Here is a 19,255-nt window from a genome sequence, read left to right as displayed (position 1 = left end):
GCCTCTAATTGGCTATTTAATTCTCAGCAGGTGCAAGCTCCATCAGCAGCGGCGGCTTCCCCGGGCTCTAACTGGCTGCAGACGTGGGCGGCTAGGACTTTCATCCGGGTAATTGGACCTCAGCACGCATCAGCCACGTCGCTCACGGCAGCCCGCAGACGGATTGGCTGCGGCGGAGGAGCGCGATTGGTCAAACTTCGAAGCGAGCGTTGATTGGTGAGGTCGCGCCGCTGGGGCGGGGCAAGAGGCTGCAGAAAAGCGGCCCGCTAGGCGGCTGCGCCGAGGGAGCGACGGGGCGGCGGTGGTGTGGGTGAGGTGCGAGGCGAAGCGCACAGCGCACAGCGCGCAGCTCTGGAGGAGCGGTAAAGGCGGGGCGCGAGAGGGGAGTTTGGGGTGTGGGAGAAGCAGAGCTGTGAGGACCCCGGCTATTGGAAGGCTGGAGCACGGGACTAAGGGTCGGGGGGCGTGGGACACTCGGGGGCGCGGGGCGAGGCCCTCGCGGATCACTGCCTAGGGCAGCTGTGCTGGGCGCTAATAACCAGACTCCTCAGAACAAGGGCCCTGGGCCGGGGAGCTGGGCCCCAGGGTTGATAGGACAGACAGTCCACGACTGCACTCCTAGACCGGCTCTCTCTGAAGCGAGGGGCCTTCTATTAATTTGCCTTTTACCTTTCTCAACTTAGTCCTGTGGCTGTTTGTAGCCGCAGGATGTTTTGTTATCTTTTAGTGACAGGATCTGTAACAAGCTGGTATAGAACTCGAAATCCTCCAGCCTTTGCCTCTGGAGAGGTGGAAGTACAGTACAGGCCAGCACCTCAACACTCTAGATCGGATTGATTGTTTTTCCATCAGTCCTCCTTTCTGGTTGGTTGGTTGATTGGTTGGTTTTTGAGACATCATGTCTTATAGTCTACCCAGATTGGGCAAGAACTTGTCCTGTAGCCATCCTTAAACGGCTGATCCTTCTACCTCCACCTTTCAGGTACTGGTATTTAGGGGATTGGACACCTGGCTTCCTCACCATCACCACTCCCAGACAGGATTTCATGTCACCCACGGTGGCCATATACTTGTTATGGATGAATTTGGGCTCTAGTTCTTTCTGCCTCCACCTCCTCTCTGTTGGGGTTCTATGCATGTGCTGTCACACCAGGCTCAGACCTCACTGGTGTTTTAAGTGAAATCCTGATTGCTTTGCCTGATTTGAGTTCACTAGCCTACCCCCTTAAGATATTATCACTTGGTAGCTCATTTAGCACAAATTTACTCGTAATATCTGAAGTTAGATTTGCCTGTTGGTTCAAGTGGATATCACCCAGCAAACCTTTCCTTGTCGCAGGCATTTACCCTGTGACATATACTCCCTCCACAAAAATCATCAGTGTTTTCTGACATAACTGTCTACCAGGTGTCCCATTCAGAAACCTTATAACTAACTCCTTGTCTTTGCCCTCTGCTTTCCCATAAATCAATTGCTAGGTCTTTGGTATTTGTACTACCAATTCTTACCCTGGTTTTTCTATTATTGATACATGCTCAAAATCTTTTGGTCTGTTACTGCTTTCAGTTCATATTCTCATAACAGAGTCATTAATCAAGAATTACAGGGGCCAATAAGATGGTTAATGCAAAAAAAAAAAAAAAGATGGTTAATGCAGCAAAGGGAAGCTTGATGAAATCAGTCGCCAAAAATGGTGATTGAGACTAAGAGAGTTCCAACCCCACAAAATTGTCACACTTCTATCTTGACACACAGTTGTCAAGAGAACTGATTCCCAAATGTTGTTCTTCAACCTCTGTATTCATGCCAGAACACACACTTGCATGGACATAATTAATTAAATGCAATTTTAAAACAGCCTGACATGTGCTGTGAAAGTAAGTTTGGGATACTGTGAAAGTCAGGATTTAGGAACTTTGTATTCAGATTCAGAAAAATCAGATATTTTTGACTATGATTCTGATAGTTTCAAGACTGAAAAACTAGTGCTGTGGGCCTCTATAAAGAGACACTATCATGATTGACTTTCAGAACAGTTATTTCCCTTGCATATTTGGTGGGCTAGTTATGTGATCTTAGGAAAATCTTTTTATATTTATAAGCCTCAGTTTCCCCAGTTGTAACATGAATGGCACAAAATAATCTTTTATGATCTAGCTCAGTTCGAAAATTGATTTCTATGCCATGCAACATGAATTATGAGATCCAATGTAGCATAAAGAGAGACCAGGAAATACATAGAGCTAGATTCACTTTGATTTTCCTCTAAGGTATACATGCCCCCTTGTCATCCAAAAGGTTCTTGAAAGCAGCTAAGTTTTCCTTGTCTGCTATGTTTGGAACTCCATATTTATTAATTTGAGTAAATTGGCAAGAGATAAATATACTGTATCTTTTCCTCTAAGATTAATTTACTTTTATGTATATGTGTGGATGACTATGGAGGCCCGAAAAGGTGTCAGATCTCCTGGAGTTGGAGTTACCTGATGAGGGTGTGGGGGTCAAATTAGGGACCTCTGTAAGACCACATGCAAGTGTTTATACAAGCTACTGTGGTCGTTGTAGGGGTGCTGGAGTTTGGAACCTTAAGACATGGACATGGGATTCTACTATTAAGCTACACCTCCAGATGCAAATTGTGATACTAGTAGAAAAATAAAAATCTACCTGTAATCTCTTCACCAGTTTGTATCTGCTCCTGGGAGTGAGATTTCCATACTAGTCTCTTTCTTTCTTAAATTTTTTTTTTGTTTTTCAAGACAGGGTTTCTCTGTGTAGCCCTTGCTATCCTGGAACTCTCTCTGTAGACCAGGCTGGCCTCAAACTCCACCTGCCTCTGCCTCCCAAGTGCTGGGATTAAAGGCGTGTGCCGCCACACCCAGCTTTAGTCTCTTTCTTGATTGTTTTTCTTCTAAGCTTTTAGGGGGAGCACATTTATATCAGTTTTATTGCAAAGTAGGTTCTGTACTGATGAGTATGATTTTAATCTTACTTAGAACAAAAAATATTTTTTAAAGTTGAAGTAAAATGAAGACATTTTAATTTTGTATGTGCAACATCTGTATGCATGTTCATATGTTCATGGGCACATGTATATGTGTAGATACTAGTGCTTGTGAAATCCTAAAATTGACACCAAGTGTCTTCCTCAATTTCTCTGTTTTATTTATTGAGACAGGGTCCCTCACTAAACCCAGAGCTCACCAATTCTGTCTAGTCTAACTAGCCAGTTAATCCTAGGAATCCAGTCTTTGCCTGTGAGGCATAATATTGAAGATAGCCATCACTTGAGTTCACATGGTTTTGGGAATCCAGACTCTGGTTTGGGGGCTTATGGCATTTCCCCAACCTAGTATTTTTATTATTATCTGGGTTGAATTTTTATACCTGGAAGCAGATTATAGCAAATTATACTTACTCATGCTTCAACAGTTTTCATTGAAAACTACATTTTGGCCTGGTACAGTGGCACACACCTTTAACTCCAGCACCCAGAGGCAGAAGCAGATGGGTCTCTTAGTTCTAGAGCAGCCTGGTTTACATAGTGAATTCCAGGCCAGTCAAGGCTATATAGTGAGACCCCTGTCTCAAAACACACACAAATGCGCGCGCGTGCGCGAGCACACACACACACACCCCACACAGTGTTTGGGTTTAGTTTTCTTCAAGGCAGAGCCTTCCTGTATAGCCCTGACTGATATTCAACTGGCAGTCATTCTGCCTCAGACTCCCAAGTGTTAGGATTACAGGAGTGTGCCACCTTGCCTGGACACATTATATTTTGTACTACTATATCATAATATCTAGAGTGGACATTGTTTAATTTTTATCATCTGTAATGTTTTCTACAAGTTTTTATTAATTTTTGAATTGGAATTGATCAAAATAAGGAATTATATACTATTACCCTGAAAGTTTAAGTAAAAGGAAATTTAAGAATCTTCTGAAATCACTTAACAAGACTTTTCATGAGCAAATAACTCAAATTTTAGGTGATTAGTTAAATAAACTTCAGGTAGATGTGTACCTTTGTAAAAATGAGGTAATAATTTCCTACCTTAATGGCTATATTAATATCAAATAATGTATATAAAGTGACTGAGATAGTAGATACTCAGCTCACTTATTTTTTAATCTTTGTGTTCCTAGTACCACAGTAGTATCTAGCACATGGCAGTGCTTACTTTGCTTAAATTGCACTGGTAAAGCCAGTAATTAGAGGAAGCAGGATAACACAAGTACTATAGGTGAAGTAGTGTGACCTACATCAGTCAGTACTAGGAACCCCTGAGGCTTCAGAAGAGGTAATATTAAAGGTGAGACTTGAAAGAATAAAACTTTGACGGGGTCACTGGTGAGGCTAAGAAGACTAAAAAAACACAGGTGTGTCAGAGCAATATATGGAAATAGATCCTATTTTCATAGCAAAGAGTAAGAATATGAGGCTATGAAGATGTCAAGCAAAGATCAGATCACAACCTATCTTTCATCCCATTAAGGAATTTATGTAGCTGAGAGCCACATTAAAAAAAATTTAATTGTATTCATTCAATAAATGTTGGTTGGTTATTGTATGCTAAGCACTGAAGAAGGAAAGAAAATGTGTACCCTTGAGGAATTTACATTCTTATGTAGAGATGAGAAATAATCTTGCAAGTCATTAAATAACTTTTAATCATAATGATATGGAAAACTACTGGGATGTTTTGAGAGGAAACATTACTTGAAGCTTTCTGCCTTTGAGGATAAGCTGAAAAGATGATGGCAAATATGGTGATATAATTAAGCAATTGTATTAATATAAGTATAATTCCACACACATCATGGTGCTGAGAACTGAACTGTGGGCCTTGAAATTCTAGAGAAGTACTGTGTACCACTGAGCTACATCCCAGCCTCATACAGTGTTATAGAACAGTAGAGTAAAATGTCATCATAGTAGAGTGAATAAATGTTACTGACAGCTAGGTGTGGTGGCAGATAACCTATCCACTTAGGATGCTGAGATAGGAGGATCACAAACCCATCCTCAGCTACTTAGTACTGTGCCAACTACCTAGTAAAACCCTGCCTTAAAAACATAGAAAAGAAAAAGAAAAAAAAGTGATTTGATACAAAACCATAGTTTAGGAGGAAATTTCTAAGTAGATCTACAAACTGGGGCATTATCAGACCATAGATGGAATTTAAAGCCATTAATGAAACTTTATGAGATCACCCAGAAAGTGAGGTAGAACACAGAATTGGGGAAAGATGGGTTACTGGGACACTCCAGTATTTAGAGGTTGAAAGACAGGTAGTCAGAGAAGGAACTGCTGAGCAAAACTTGATATACAACCAGAAATGAAATTAAAAACCAAAAGTTTATAGTATTGGAAATCCAAATGAAGCAAATATTTTAGAAAAGAGGATATTACAGGCCTAGTGGTATAGGTCCATAATTCCAGCTGTTTGGGAGGTGGAGATAGTATACATTCAAGACTTCACTGGGCTACAGAATGAGTTTGAGTTGAAGGCCAATTTGGATAACTTTGCGAGAGCCTGTAGTGACAATTCTGGAATACTGGTATCTTTTTAAAAAGCAGAATATGCTTTCATTTGGGTGGGGGGTTCAAGACAGGGTTTCTCTGAGTAACCCTGGCTGTCCTGGAACTCACTCTGTAGACTAGGCTGGCCTCGAACTCAGAAATCTGCCTGCTTCTGCCTCCCAAGTGCTGGGATTAAAGGCATGCACCACTGCCCAGCCTTATACTTTCATTTTTAACCCTAGATGTGAGGATATAGGGCTGCTTCCAAGCAGCTGACTACAATTTGCCTCATGCTCTAGCAGAGGCATGGTTTTGCCAGCTACAGATAGTTTCTGCCATTATGTGACATTTGGAATTCTGGGAAATTTTCAGAGGGTATATAATGCTAGGTCCTCTAGAGATGGGTTTGGTAGGTTTTGGTTGTTCAAGGGGGCTGCTTGCAGTTTGTAGTAATCAAAGAAACAAAAGAAATTAGAGAAATTAGATTCAGGAATTTTTCTCCCTCTTCTTCCTTTCCCTCCCTCTTCTCTGCTCTTCCCTTCTCTCCCTTTCCTACCCCCTCTCCCTCTCTCCCCTTTCCAGTCTATCCTTATTTCTTTACTATCTAGTGATAGGGGGTGAAACAGTGCGGAGCAATAAAGGGTAGGGAAAATACCTCACAAAGTAGCAAAGACCAGCTACAACCCCTTTCAAAATATTTTAAAGGCTGTAAGGCATGAACATGCTGCATACCTGTAATTGCAGCAGTTGAGAGACTGAGGCAGGAAGTACCTCAAATTCAAGACCAAGCTGGGCTACAGAGAGACCAGGGTCAACAAAGACGTGAGATTGGGGATATAGCTCAGTAGTAGAACATTCACCCTACATATGGAAGGAAGGAGAAAGAAAGAAGGGGGATGGGTGGCTTATAAGGACCACTGTCTACCATCTATGAGTTCCTGAGGGGGGAAAGGACAAAGAAAAGAGGATATCATGAGCTATACTAGATATTGTGGCAAAGTCAGATAATATAAGAACTGAAAATTGATCTTTGGATTTAGCAGTACAGTTGCTGGTGACCTTGATGAGCAATGGGAGGGTATTCAAGAAGAGAAAACAAAAACAAGGTGGGAAGCAGTTGGGGGAAATAAGACTCAAAATGGAGTTTCTTTAAGAAAGGAGAGTGTTGTGGGGCTGAAGAGATGGCTCAGCAGTTAAGACCCAAGTTTGGTTCCCAATACTCACATCAGGCACCTCAAAACTGCCTGAAACTCCACCTACAGAGGATCCAATGTTTATGACCTCCTTGGATACATGCACACATATAATTAAAATATTTTTTTAAAAAGTGCAAGGCCAACTTTAGCTACATGAAACGCTGTCTAAAAAGAAAAGAATGAAAGGGTGGGATGGAGAAGGAAGCATTAGAAAATTGAGATACTCTGAAGCAATTATAAGAGTTTAGACATGTGGGATAAGAAATTGCATTGGGGGAGGTATTTTCTGGGCAGCAAAGTGAAGTACAGTCAGATTCATAGCAAAACTAATAAAGCTAAATGAGATCGGATGTGCCTCTGAAGTGAGGCATGTAAGGCATGTGAGGCACTGTGGGAATTTTTAAGCTGTAGCTAAATTGAAGCTACAGATGTCAGTGAAGTTGCCTAAAGAGAGCAGTAACATTAGCAATGTACAGAAGGCCCTGAATGACACAAGCCCCACACTCAGAAAGACCCTGCTAAACTGGAAACCAAGGTAAGAACCCAAAGAAAGGGGTGTAGAAAGGAAGGAGGGACTTCTGTAAGGAGTAGCTGCCTTAGCTACTGTTGCAGAGTTGTAAGGCTTCATACAGGTCATCTGGGTTAACCTGGGAAGTTTTGGTGAAGAAGCTTAGTAGAGCTCCATTTTACTCCTGGTTGTATAGTAAAAAGAAGGCAGATGATGGCCAAAAAGATGGCTCAGTGGTTAAGAGCACTTGTTGCTTTTGGGGAGAACCAGGGATAAGTTTCCAGCACCTACCAACCAACTGTAATGCCAGTTCCAAGAGATCAGACACCCCTGTGAGCACTATAGACAGGCACTTATACTCACATGGTACACAAACATGGAGGCTCTCAGATGAACACAAAATAAAACTAAATAAATCTTTTAGAGGGAGAGGAGGAGAAAGAAGAAGGAGTAAAGGGAGGAGGAGGAAGATGACAAAGAAATCGAAATCAGATGCAATGAAGCGAAACAAAGACTACCTCAAAAAAAAAAAAATGCCAAGACCTTGACCGGACATAATATATAAAATGGCTCTCCTTGCAGACCAGTTTCTAGAAGGCGCGAAAATATTAAGGAATTTTAAGTAGTTCAATATGAAATCTAACTATATATGGGGTTTTTTTCAGTGCTAAATATTCTATTTGCTATTGTACATAAACCACACTAAATGCTTTTCTAGTACTAAAGAGCAGTATCCTTTGACAGGAAATTTTAATAAAATCAGCATCACAAACAGTTGCCTCCTGGTGTTTAGCCGCTGCCTGAAACAGGCAGGTGAACGCAAACCTAAATACAGTTGTCATTTGCTTGGTTCTAAGACAGTCAGTTTCCCCAGTGTTTAAACATATTCATATGCCCAGTTAAATAATTCTAAATATAAAACCATTCAGTAGGCGATGCATCCATCTTTGTGGTACAGTGAACATTACTAATTAAGTCCAATCCTATCTTGAGAAAAAAAAGCAGTGGTAGTATTTATGCATCTGGAAGTGTTATTTTTAAAAAGGTAACTTTTAGTTTACTACAAGTTACTTTTACTTAAATTAGTAAACTGTCTGGTAAGAACATTGTTACATACTATCTGTAATTACGATCTGTGTTATGGTGTATGAATTAAATTATGGTACACATTAAAAGCCATGAAACATTTGTTTTGTAATAAGCCAGTGGAATGACTCATTAATAGCCTTTTTAAGATAAGCTATTAGGTCTGCCCTTTCTCCCTTCTTAATTCCAGTGAAGATTCTCCCATCCACGGATGTACTTTTTGGGATTCTCCAAATACTCCATCATGTATTATTTCCCCAGGTGATGCCTTTGTTCCTGTTGGCATCTGTGTAAGAGACTCCAGCAGCCCAACCTGCAGCCCAGACAGACATGGCAGTTTGGCCCAGTCTCATGCTTGCCTCCCGTTCCACAGTGTGGCACTGGGCACGCTTGGGAACAGAAACTTCTGGTCTTTCTTAACATCACCCATTTTTAATTCATTCTCAGCTGCTTAACACCACAAATGCCCTAACCTAAAGATGAACATCCTGCTCTCTACTATATGTGGTTTTTTTAACTTTTATTTTTTTATTTCTTTGTATTTAAAAATAATTTAATATATAGTTCTCCTTCAGACAAAAAGTGAAATGTGTGTCTATGTTGTATCGTGTACCTTAGCTAACATTTTTAAAAGTCCCCTGAAACTTTTCCCAGGAAATAGATTTTTTTAAACTGGGGCTTTTGAAATGGGCAGTGGTGTTTTTCTTCCTTTCTTTCTTTTATTCTGTTTGTTGTTGTTTTTGAGACAGGGTTTCTCTATGTGTAGCCCTGGCTGTCCTGGAACCTGCTCTGTAGAGCAGTCTAACTTCAAACTCAAGAAATCCATCTGCCTCTGCCTCCCAAGTGCTAGAATTAAAGGCATGCAACACCACCACCTGGCTTACTGGAGTTTTATGTTTATTTTTGTTTTTCAATGTAATGTGTTCTCATTTCTCTCTCCCAACAAGACAAGTGGCCAAAAAAACCGACTTGATTGTTTGTTTCAGGATGTTAGGTCAGAGTACAGCAGAAAATGTCCACCGAAAGAACTTCATGGACAAACCTGTCCACAATTCAGAAAATAGCCCTGGGCCTTGGAATTCCAGCAAGTGCAACAGTTGCCTACATCCTATATCGTCGATACAGGGAAAGTAGAGGTATGTGGTGAGCCACGTAGTATTTGCAGTGATATGCAGTGGATGGCCCCTTTGTTAAGTTGAAATGAAAGCTCAACTTGCCACAACAGTACTGTTTGTTAAAATATAACTGGTTTTCTGTGAGAAACCTGAAAAAAGTAATTTCTTTCTGTTATTAGAAAGCTAGTTTATAAAGAGAACTCATGATGTCGTTGACTCTTCCCAATACAAAACCAACTATATGATTTTTAAATATACACTCATTCTGCTTCTTCTCTCCAACTGTCAGATTATAGGCAGCATCTGGACCTAGAGAACAGGTTTCAAAGAACGGACTAGTATAAAAATACATTTTTAGACTAATGAAAGCCTCAGAAAACTCCTAGCCTTTACTGGCCTATAAAAGTCATGTCTGAGTAGCATCCTAAAAGCTCACAACTTTTATTCTCCGCAATCTTCTTTTCCCATATTAACATCTGAAATAGTATCCCAAAGAAAATGCCAAATGGTCTTTGGAGGAGGACAGGTAGAAGGCTGGGGAATGAAATTTTTTCTCTGTATGCACTGTACCCTTCCCTCTAAGCTATACACCCATCCCCAGCACTGGTCTTTTGGGACTTTGTAATTCACACTCAGTTGCTATGTCTTTCATTTTGATTAAAAGCCACAGTTTGTCTCTTAGAATAGAGTCTCTAACAGCCTGATTCAATGGAGGGATAGTAGCAGCTTTAGCATATTTAAGTCTGGTTTGTCTTGGTCTGCACAGAAGAGAGATTGACATTTGTTGGAGAAGATGACATTGAGATAGAGATGCGAGTTCCCCAGGAGGCTGTGAAGCTCATTATTGGTCGACAAGGAGCCAATATTAAACAGGTAAGTGTGTGAGCAGGCTAATAGTTTTCCCAGGCATCAAATCTATTGAATCCTTGTTTCCTTCCTCTGACCACATTTTACAAAACACCCATAATACACATATTTTTAAAAGAAAAAAATACAGGGACTTACTAAACTAACTGCAATGTTTTCCTTTTAAAAATGAGAACTCCTCAGATGGTAGATGACTGAACTTGAAATGGTATTTGATTGAATGATTCTTAACTTGATATAGCATGAATATTTTATTAGATACTTAATGAGCTTCCATTAAATGACAAAAACAAATTGCTGCCTACATATTCTTCTGTCTTCCGTTGTTCAACTGAAATGTCAAGAAAGCAAAATATTTTTGCTGGGAATGTGGGTTATTGGTAAAGTACTTACTAGCATTGGGAGGATTGAGATTGGTTCCACAGAGAGGGGAGAGGATATCTTTGTTTGCTAATCCAAACAAAATTAGAGAGCAACCAGATTTAATCACAGAGAGAAATGATTTTAAATTAACTATTTGGGTTACCTTTGTCACTAATATTAATTTATAAATACAAATAAATGAAAGCCATTAGTAGTCTCTTGATTTAGCTGAAGCTTATGGACAGCTCCACCTGTCTTCCCAGAGTTTGATGGAGTGTCCTTAGCTAGTCCCAAATTGAAGTTCTTTAAAATGTATGCCTCTTTCTCTCTACAGTTGCGGAAACAGACAGGCGCTCGGATTGATGTGGACACAGAGGATGTAGGTGATGAGCGAGTGCTGCTTATCAGTGGTTTTCCTGTTCAGGTGTGCAAAGCCAAAGCAGCAATCCATCAGATCCTGACAGAGAACACCCCAGTGTTTGAGCAGCTCTCAGTCCCGCAGAGATCTGTGGGCAGAATCATAGGTACCACATGCTGGACCACTTTCTCTGCTGTCCGCTTTATCCTTTACCTTTGCCTGTCTCTTCTACAGTTCTCAGGGTTTTCCTGGCCTCCCCTTCACTTAGAGAAAAAAAACACACTTAGTTCAGAACTTTACTTTTTTTCAGAACTGGTATGTCTTTTTAAAAAAAAAAAAAAATCAAGAAGCAGTGTGATTAGAGTCTTTCAAACAGGCTTGTGTGGTCAGCAAGGTGGCTCAGTGAATAAAGGTACCTGCTGCCTGAGCCTGATAACCTGAGTTCCTCCAGGGCCCCACATGGTGGGAGGGAAGAACCCAGTGACCCTCTGACCTCCACACATGTGCTGTAGTACACTCTGGTACACACACACACACACAAACACGTACACAAAAAACAATAAAAATTTAATTTTTAGAAATAGGATTTTATAGGGATCCTAGAGATCCTCAGAGTACCCTAGACCTTTGAAAACAGTGATTCAGAGAGTGTATGTTATGCTTTTCCCTGGCCCATTCTTTAGTGCTGCTATTAGAGACAAATGTCCTGTCTTCAGTCCAGGATTCTAAAACACCCTACACCAATATGTCTTACAGATGAAAATATAAAGTATAGTTGCTTTGTAGCCAGAAAGTGGAAATGACTTGGTTAATCTATCTGAAGCATAAGTGTAAATAAAATGGTTAAATGGAGTCTTATATTCTTTTTTCTCTTGTAGTTATTTCAGTATCTCATTATTCCCATTTACTGTCTTATATTCTATCAAATTGGTTATGAACCTACTCCTTTCTGTAATATGCACAAAGCAGTGATTTCTCTTATAGCAATTGTTGGCCTAGAAAGGACAGATTTTTCTGTATTAATGTAGGGAGAGGCGGTGAGACGATTCGTTCTATCTGTAAGGCTTCTGGAGCCAAAATCACTTGCGACAAAGAATCAGAGGGAACGTTACTACTCTCACGACTTATAAAAATCTCAGGAACACAGAAGGAAGTGGCAGCAGCTAAGGCAAGTATACCTAAGAATAAGGGTGACCCATCTGGCCATCCTGTCAGTATCTGACTACACAGAAGTAACCCTCTCTTGTTTTCACAGCATCTGATACTGGAGAAAGTTTCAGAAGATGAAGAACTTCGCAAGAGAATTGCCCATTCTGCAGAAACCAGAGTCCCACGAAAGCAGCCAATTAGTGTGAGAAGAGAGGAAGTGACAGAGCCTGGTGGAGCTGGAGAAGCAGCTTTATGGAAAAATGCCAGTTCTAGCATGGGACCAGCTACACCCCTGGAAGTTCCTCTCCGCAAAGGAAGTGGTGATATGGTTGTTATAGGACCAAAAGAAGGTTCCTGGGAGAAACCTAATGATGACAGCTTTCAGAATTCTGGTGCCCAGAGCAGTCCAGAGACGTCCATGTTTGAAAGTATGTAATGAAGAGGAGCCCATTAACCATATGAAAGACAGGAATACTGGATTTAACTGGCCTAAAATAGGAAACAATTAAAATTCTGTTTTTGTGATTTCCATCTCTGTCATCATAGATAATGCCTTTCTGGTAATATTTTACTTAGATTAATATCAAACATTAATAATAAATTTTGAGTACAGCTAGTGAAGGAAAATAAGACAAAAATATGTTGACAAAGGAAACAGATCTGAGTAATACATCAAATAATTAAATTTTATTGTATCCTCTTTCTACACATATTTTATGTGTATGTTTGTGTGTGTATGCGCCCCGTGCATGTGCATGTGTGTACATGCATATGTGTGCATGTATATGCTGTGCCCTATGTGTATTCATGCAGAGATGGGATGGAGTGTGTGTCCATACAAGTGCATGTATACATGTGCACGGAGGCTTTTTGTGTTGCTCCCCCAAACCATTCACCTTCTTTTTTTTTCAGACGAAGCCTCTTCACTGGGACCTAGGGCTTGCTGACTGAGGCTGACTGAGCCTCAGGGATCCTCCTCTGTGCCTCCATGGCACAGAGGTTGGGATTAAAAGCATGTGCTACCATACTCTGGTTTTTATGTGGGAGCTGGGGACAGTCCTTATGCTTGCAAGTACTTAGCTAACTGAACCACACTTTTTTTCTTAAACACTTATTTTAAATCATGTATTTACTTTATCTTGAGAAATTTCATATGAGTACACAATATTTCTTGCTATCTAAAGTTCCCTGTACTCCCCCTAATACATCTTCCTCCCAACTTCATTTTTTTTATAATCCCTACATCCAATTAGTGTTACCCATATTTGTATGAGTGTGGGGCCATCCACTGGGGCTTGGGTAACCTATGAGTGACTACATTCCCAAAGAGAAGTGACTTTCCGTCTCCTAGCATCCAACAACTGCCAATATTTCCTCAGCTAGGCATAGGACCTCAGGAGCCCCTCCTGATCCATGCTGGGATTGTAACTGGCTTGATCTTATCCAGGTAACCACAGCTTCTGTGAGTTCATGTGTGCAACCACCTTATAATATCCAAAAGGCACATTTTACAACTCTTCATACTCTGGTTCTTAAATTCTTTCTGTTCCCTCATTCGTGGTATTCTCTGAGCGTGGGTAGAAGGTGGGTTCGGGGTTGTTGTAGATTTCCCATTTGTTGCTAAACACTCATATCTAGGCATATTTTTTGCATAAAAATTCTCAGCCCAGTTTTTGTTACCTGTTTCATTACTGTTTCTAAATGTCCTATGCAAAGGTGCTAGCTTGAAAAGGAAAGGGCAGAGCCCCTAAAAGATATGAATGGGCTTACCAAGGTTCACATCATACATCCCTGGTAGAATAGAATCTGAAATGAGCAGAATTGCTGTCTGTGTGCTTTTTCATTGATCCTTCCAGACTTAACAGATGGAGGCTTAACCTTCACTATAATTGGTGCCTCATTTGAGTACATGGAGAATGATAGTATAAACCTAGTTACATAGAAAGGCATAGATGATAACTTAGTACCTATCTTCAGGACATTTTCGTATGAGTTGCCAAGTTGTCTCTAACCATTTCTAAAATTGTAAACAGCCACTGGGTCTTTGAGCCTTACATCTCCCTGATGCAGTTTCCCCATTCCAATCAAAGATGGTACTGATATGGTCACCATCCTTACCCTGTGTTCAGTTCCCAGTCCTGACTTCAGTTTCCATGCTGATGAGTACCTAGAAGTCTACGTTTCTGCTTCTGAACACCCTAACCACTTCTGGATCCAAATCATTGGTTCCCGCAGCCTACAATTGGATAAACTTGTCAGCGAGATGACCCAGCACTATGAGAATAGTCTGGTGAGTTGCCTTAGGGAGAAAGCCAGTCTGGGGCTTTATTGTTTTTCACTGTAATATGTCCCTTCCTTCTATTCTTCTGTTTATTAACTACCACTTCATAATAAACCCCTCTTGACTTCCTATCCCCACAAATAGCCTGAAAACTTGACTGTGCATGTAGGAGACATTGTAGCAGCACCTTTATCTACAAATGGATCCTGGTATCGAGCCCGGGTTCTTGGAACCTTGGAAGATGGAAACTTGGACCTCTACTTTGTTGACTTTGGCGACAATGGAGACTGTCCACTAAAGGATCTCAGGGCTCTCAGGTGGGTGCAGAAGCCAATATGGAATCTGCTGGAAACCCAACTGTTGGCTCACTCCTAGCTATAAAGTTGTGAACTATTGGCACATATCATCAGGAGAATTTAGAAGGGGACATGTGATATCTGGGATTCAAGTTTCAATTTCTTTCATTTTAGGAGTGACTTTCTAAGCCTCCCATTTCAAGCAATAGAATGCAGTCTGGCACGGATTGCCCCTTCAGGTAAACCTATTGATTTTAACTCCAAATGAGAAACTTTCATACAGCACATAAAAGGAATTCTCATATTCCCAAGCTTTTTCAGTTTTGGAGACTCGAGTGCCTTTTCTTTATCAGCACTAAAAAGCACAGAAACTTGCTTGGCAGTCAGATGCGAACCCACCAGAGAAGAACATAAGTATATTCCTGGGATGTTTCTGTTTCCCTCCAGGCTGTATTCCTATTCTTACCAGCACTGACCTGCTCTTATCTGCTCGGAGACTCAGCCCCCTTTTTACCTATGTTCTTTTTCCAGGTGAAGAATGGGAAGAGGAGGCTCTAGATGAGTTTGACAGACTCACTCACTGTGCTGACTGGAAGCCTCTGGTGGCCAAGATTTCTAGCTATGTCCAGACTGGAATCTCAACTTGGCCAAAGATCTATTTATATGATACCAGCAATGGGAAGGTGAGCGTGGGGTCATACACTGCTTACTACATTGTCCATATTTTCTGTCCCAGAAACCCTTACCTGATGTCACTTCTACTTTGGGATATTTGCTAACCATCTCACCCCATTTCAATTGCAAGTTTGCTCTCCCTTACAAAAAAACATTCATTTTCCATTTTCAGAAACTTGATATTGGGCTAGAACTAGTTCGTAAAGGATATGCAGTTGAACTTCCCGAAGACATGGAAGAAAACAGAACTGTCCCAGATATGTTGAAGGACATGGTAAGTCATTGTCATTTAAGGTGCTTCTTCCAGGAAAGTCTAATGCATAGAGGCACAATGAAAGTGTGTAGCCATAATATTTTACTAATTTTACAAGATTTTAATGAGTTTTTATATGTGTGTGTTTTGCCTACATGTGTATCTTTATACCACATGCATGTAGTTCCTGAGGAAGCCAGAAAGGGGTTTTGGATCCCCTGGAACTGGACTTAACACACAGTTGTAAGCTTCTGGAAGGTGCTGGGAACGAAACCTGGGTCATCTGGAAGAATAATACTGTTAGCCTCTGTGCTGTCTCCATAGCCCCTATCTTTTAATCATGTGTATGTGTATGTGTCTGTATCTGTGTGTGAGAGTATATGCCAGATGTGTGAGTACCCACAAAGGCAAATGGCATTGGATCCCCTGAAGGTGAAGTTAACGGAGATTGTGAGTCATTTAACGTGGGCTGGGAATCTATCTCAAGGTTTACCTTGTTTTCCAGGCTGATTAAAAATGTGATTAAAGGCATTGTCTTTCTCAGCAGCCAAAAACTGCTTTAACCAATACCTATGATCAAAATGATAGGCCACCAGTCAAGATACTCTTTCCTTTTTCTCTTCTTCCCTGCCCTAAGGCCACAGAACCAGATGATTCTCTTGCAAGCATACTCACTGAAACAAAAAAGAGCCCTGAAGAGATACCACATACCCTATCCTGCCTCAGCTTGTCAGGTATAAATAGCAATACTTTCATACAACATCAGTGAAAATTACCTTCTCTTAGTCTGTCCAGATTAGGGAGGTTAAGTGAAGCTTGGTTGGGACTGGGGAATGTGCTTGGTTGATAGAGTACTTGACTAGGATGCACAAAGCCCTGGATTATATTCCCAGCTGAGGATGACACTCTTAGGAGAGGGACATCTACCTATAATTCCATCACTGGTGAGTGGAGGGAGGAATATCACAAGGTCATGCTCATACTCAGCAACATAGAGTTTGAGGCCAGCCTAAACTGCATGCGATGCTATCTCAAACAGAAAACCACTTGGCTCTTAGGACAGCCACCCATTTTTCTCTTGAGCCTCACTAACAGTGCCTTCTAGAACAAGGCAATCTTACTTCCTCATTTCTGCTTGGCAGAAGCTGCCTCAATGTCTGGTGATGATAACCTTGAAGACGACTTATTCTGAATTCTGGCCTTCAGCTGCTGGATCAGCCATCCACTTTGCTGTGTGAGTGATGTCATCTATCTGTAGCAACAGGAAAGTAATGGGGGTGACAACACCCTCTTCCCTGTGCTCCTACATGTGTGCATTTCTCTGCGTCATCTTTGATGAAGTTTAACTTGCTCTCAGAGTCCTTTTAAGTTTTTTTGTCTCTGTCTTTGGCAGGGTGTGGTGCCAGGAGAGAGGAGTCTATGATAGAGAGACCCATGAAGTCCCTTACTTCACGTGGTGTGGCTTGCTGTGGATCAAATCCATTTTCTGTTTCATTGATCTACCAGAAAGTGACAGATGGTGACGGAGACAGATTTCTCCACTTCACTCCTCTGGTCTCTCCCTTATTTTTCAATGTTTGAATGCTGCTGTGTAATCAGGTTCAGTTCCCTCTGCCAGTAATAATTTGCATTACTGCTGGGCTATGTTCTTTTTGAGGCTGGGAAACAGCCAAGGTTTGGGCATTGGAAGTGATGATTCTGAATATTTCTAACACCTTATCGGGTGGCTGTAGTTATAGGAGGTATTTGGTGGACTCAGAAGACTGCAGTTGTCAGGAGATAAGGCAAAAATCAGCATAAATGTATTTAAAAGCCTCATAAAAGGGGAAAAGAGTACTACCTCTCACCCTCAGTTGCCGAGGTTATTGGAAATAGGTGTTTTGAAACAGTCCTCCAGCTATTTCTTTGTGTGCTTTAGTTAAAATACAACTAGAAGGGAGAAGCAACTCAGGAAATGTTGTAAACTGCAAATATGTCTATGTATACACACGACTAGAGAGAGAAGGAATGTATAGTTCTGCTTAAATAATTTGGGGGAATTGTTTGCGAAATAAAGTTCTCAAAAATTATTTAAAACCACATACTCAGTCACAACTTGGAAGTAGGCCTGTGGGTAAAGTCTCTTCTGAGTAAGCCTTGGTAGTAATTGCCAGCACCTCACATACGGAGCTGTCTTGGTTTTGCTTTGTTTTGTTCTGTTTGTTCTGTTCTGTTTTGTTTTTCAAGTCAGGGTCTCTCTGTATAGCCCTGGCTGTCCTGGAACTCACTCTGTAGACCAGGCTGGCCTTGAACTCAGAAATCCACCTGCCTCTGCCTCCCAAGTGCTGGGATTAAAGGCATGTGCCACCACTGCCAGGCTTCAGAGGCATCTTGAAATAAATGTCCTTTCCATACAAGTATTCACACTCTTCCCCTAAAGTCACTGCAGAAGTCCACTATTCCCTCAGAACCATAACCAGTTTCAGCTATGTACACAAAACCTACTCACACTGTAAGAGAAGGCCTGTATTAGGATTCTAGAAATCTGGGTCCTAGAAGTAGGTCTTCACTATAAACTTACTTTCTAGCATCTTTCCATTGCTGACAGTAGTGCGAGACACCACTGAGTCTTGTGACAGTACTTAGAATTAAATATGAATGCACAGTGATATAACAAATGAACTTTAGGAAACAAGGCAAGGTGAACTACTGGAAAATCTAAAATGAACACATGGATGCCTTATATGGGCTTAAAACTCTAGTGTTAGTAGCCATGTCTGGTGTCCCAGGCCTATACCCAGCTACACTTTGAGGCCAAGGTCATGCCTGAGCAACTTAGTAAGATGCCGTCTCACAAAAGAGGCGAGAGACGTAGCTCAGTGGTGTGGCACCTCTCATTTACAGCATCCCACGTTAGCAGAAAGACATCAAGGAGCGAGCAGTTTGAGCATCTGCTGGATTCTCGAGCATCCCAGACAGGCTCCTGTTCATGCTCCAGATTCTGGCTGTAGTAACCCATTGAAGTGTGTTCAGCCAGACATTGGAGCTACTACACCACAGACTCCAGAGGCCATTTTGTCTCTAGTTTCCTTGGTGCTCCTTTCCCCTCAGGGATGGAGGTCATAAGACCTGCAGTACATTGTGTAAAAGCCTAGTAAAACCAATTGTGTGGGACTGGAAAGATGCTCAGAGGTTAAGAACCGTCTGCTCTTGTAGAAAACGCAGGTTCAGTTCTCAGCACCCACATGGTGGCTCACAACCATCTTTTAATTTAGTCCCAACGGACTTTTCTAACCTCTGTGTGTCACAGGTATGCATGTGGTGCACGTAAATACATATAGGCAAAACATTCACATACGTGTCTAAAATTTTTTTTAAAAGTACAATTATGGTACACACCTATTCTCAGCACTTGAGAGGTTGAAGTAGAGTTAACTTCAGGTCTGTCTCTCCCACACTGTGTTTGAGACCAGCCTGGGCTACATGACACCCTGTTCATCTCCCCCGAAAAACTCCCTATTTTTACTGTGCTCATTATATGTTGTCAGTTTATATCTCCTCCTCTGTGTCCTCTGCCATTTTCCAGTACTTGCTGTTGTC

At 41.3% G+C, this 19,255-nt stretch overlaps 1 protein-coding gene across 1 annotated transcript; it reads left to right on the top strand.

The window, feature by feature from the left end:
• Window positions 1–260: 260 nt before the first annotated feature.
• On the top strand, window positions 261–18,075 carry Tdrkh (tudor and KH domain containing). Its single transcript, XM_052179883.1, has 14 exons — window positions 261–362; window positions 9,306–9,455; window positions 10,201–10,307; window positions 10,999–11,188; window positions 12,051–12,190; window positions 12,278–12,599; window positions 14,301–14,461; window positions 14,597–14,769; window positions 14,923–14,987; window positions 15,280–15,431; window positions 15,596–15,697; window positions 16,314–16,410; window positions 16,819–16,910; window positions 17,070–18,075. Exons 2-13 carry the CDS (start codon window positions 9,332–9,334, stop codon window positions 16,866–16,868), a joined length of 1,683 nt encoding a protein of 560 aa, XP_052035843.1. The 5' UTR covers window positions 261–362; window positions 9,306–9,331; the 3' UTR covers window positions 16,869–16,910; window positions 17,070–18,075.
• The last annotated feature ends 1,180 nt before the right edge of the window (window positions 18,076–19,255 follow it).

Source organism: Apodemus sylvaticus, chromosome 4, assembly GCF_947179515.1.
Source record: "Apodemus sylvaticus chromosome 4, mApoSyl1.1, whole genome shotgun sequence".
In the NCBI taxonomy this organism is placed as follows: Eukaryota; Metazoa; Chordata; class Mammalia; order Rodentia; family Muridae; genus Apodemus; species Apodemus sylvaticus.
This window is presented reverse-complemented; position numbering and strand designations above follow the sequence as displayed.

What these genes read in the sequence shown, in the direction of transcription:
- Tdrkh (XM_052179883.1), top strand. Translation starts at nt 9,332, where the DNA reads ATGTCCACCGAAAGAACTTCATGGACAAACCTGTCCACAATTCAGAAA. An exon ending in AAGGATCTCAGGGCTCTCAG is followed by an intron (nt 14,770 to 14,922) that starts GTGGGTGCAGAA and finishes CTTTCATTTTAG; the next exon opens with GAGTGACTTTCTAAGCCTCC. An exon ending in ATGATACCAGCAATGGGAAG is followed by an intron (nt 15,432 to 15,595) that starts GTGAGCGTGGGG and finishes TTCCATTTTCAG; the next exon opens with AAACTTGATATTGGGCTAGA.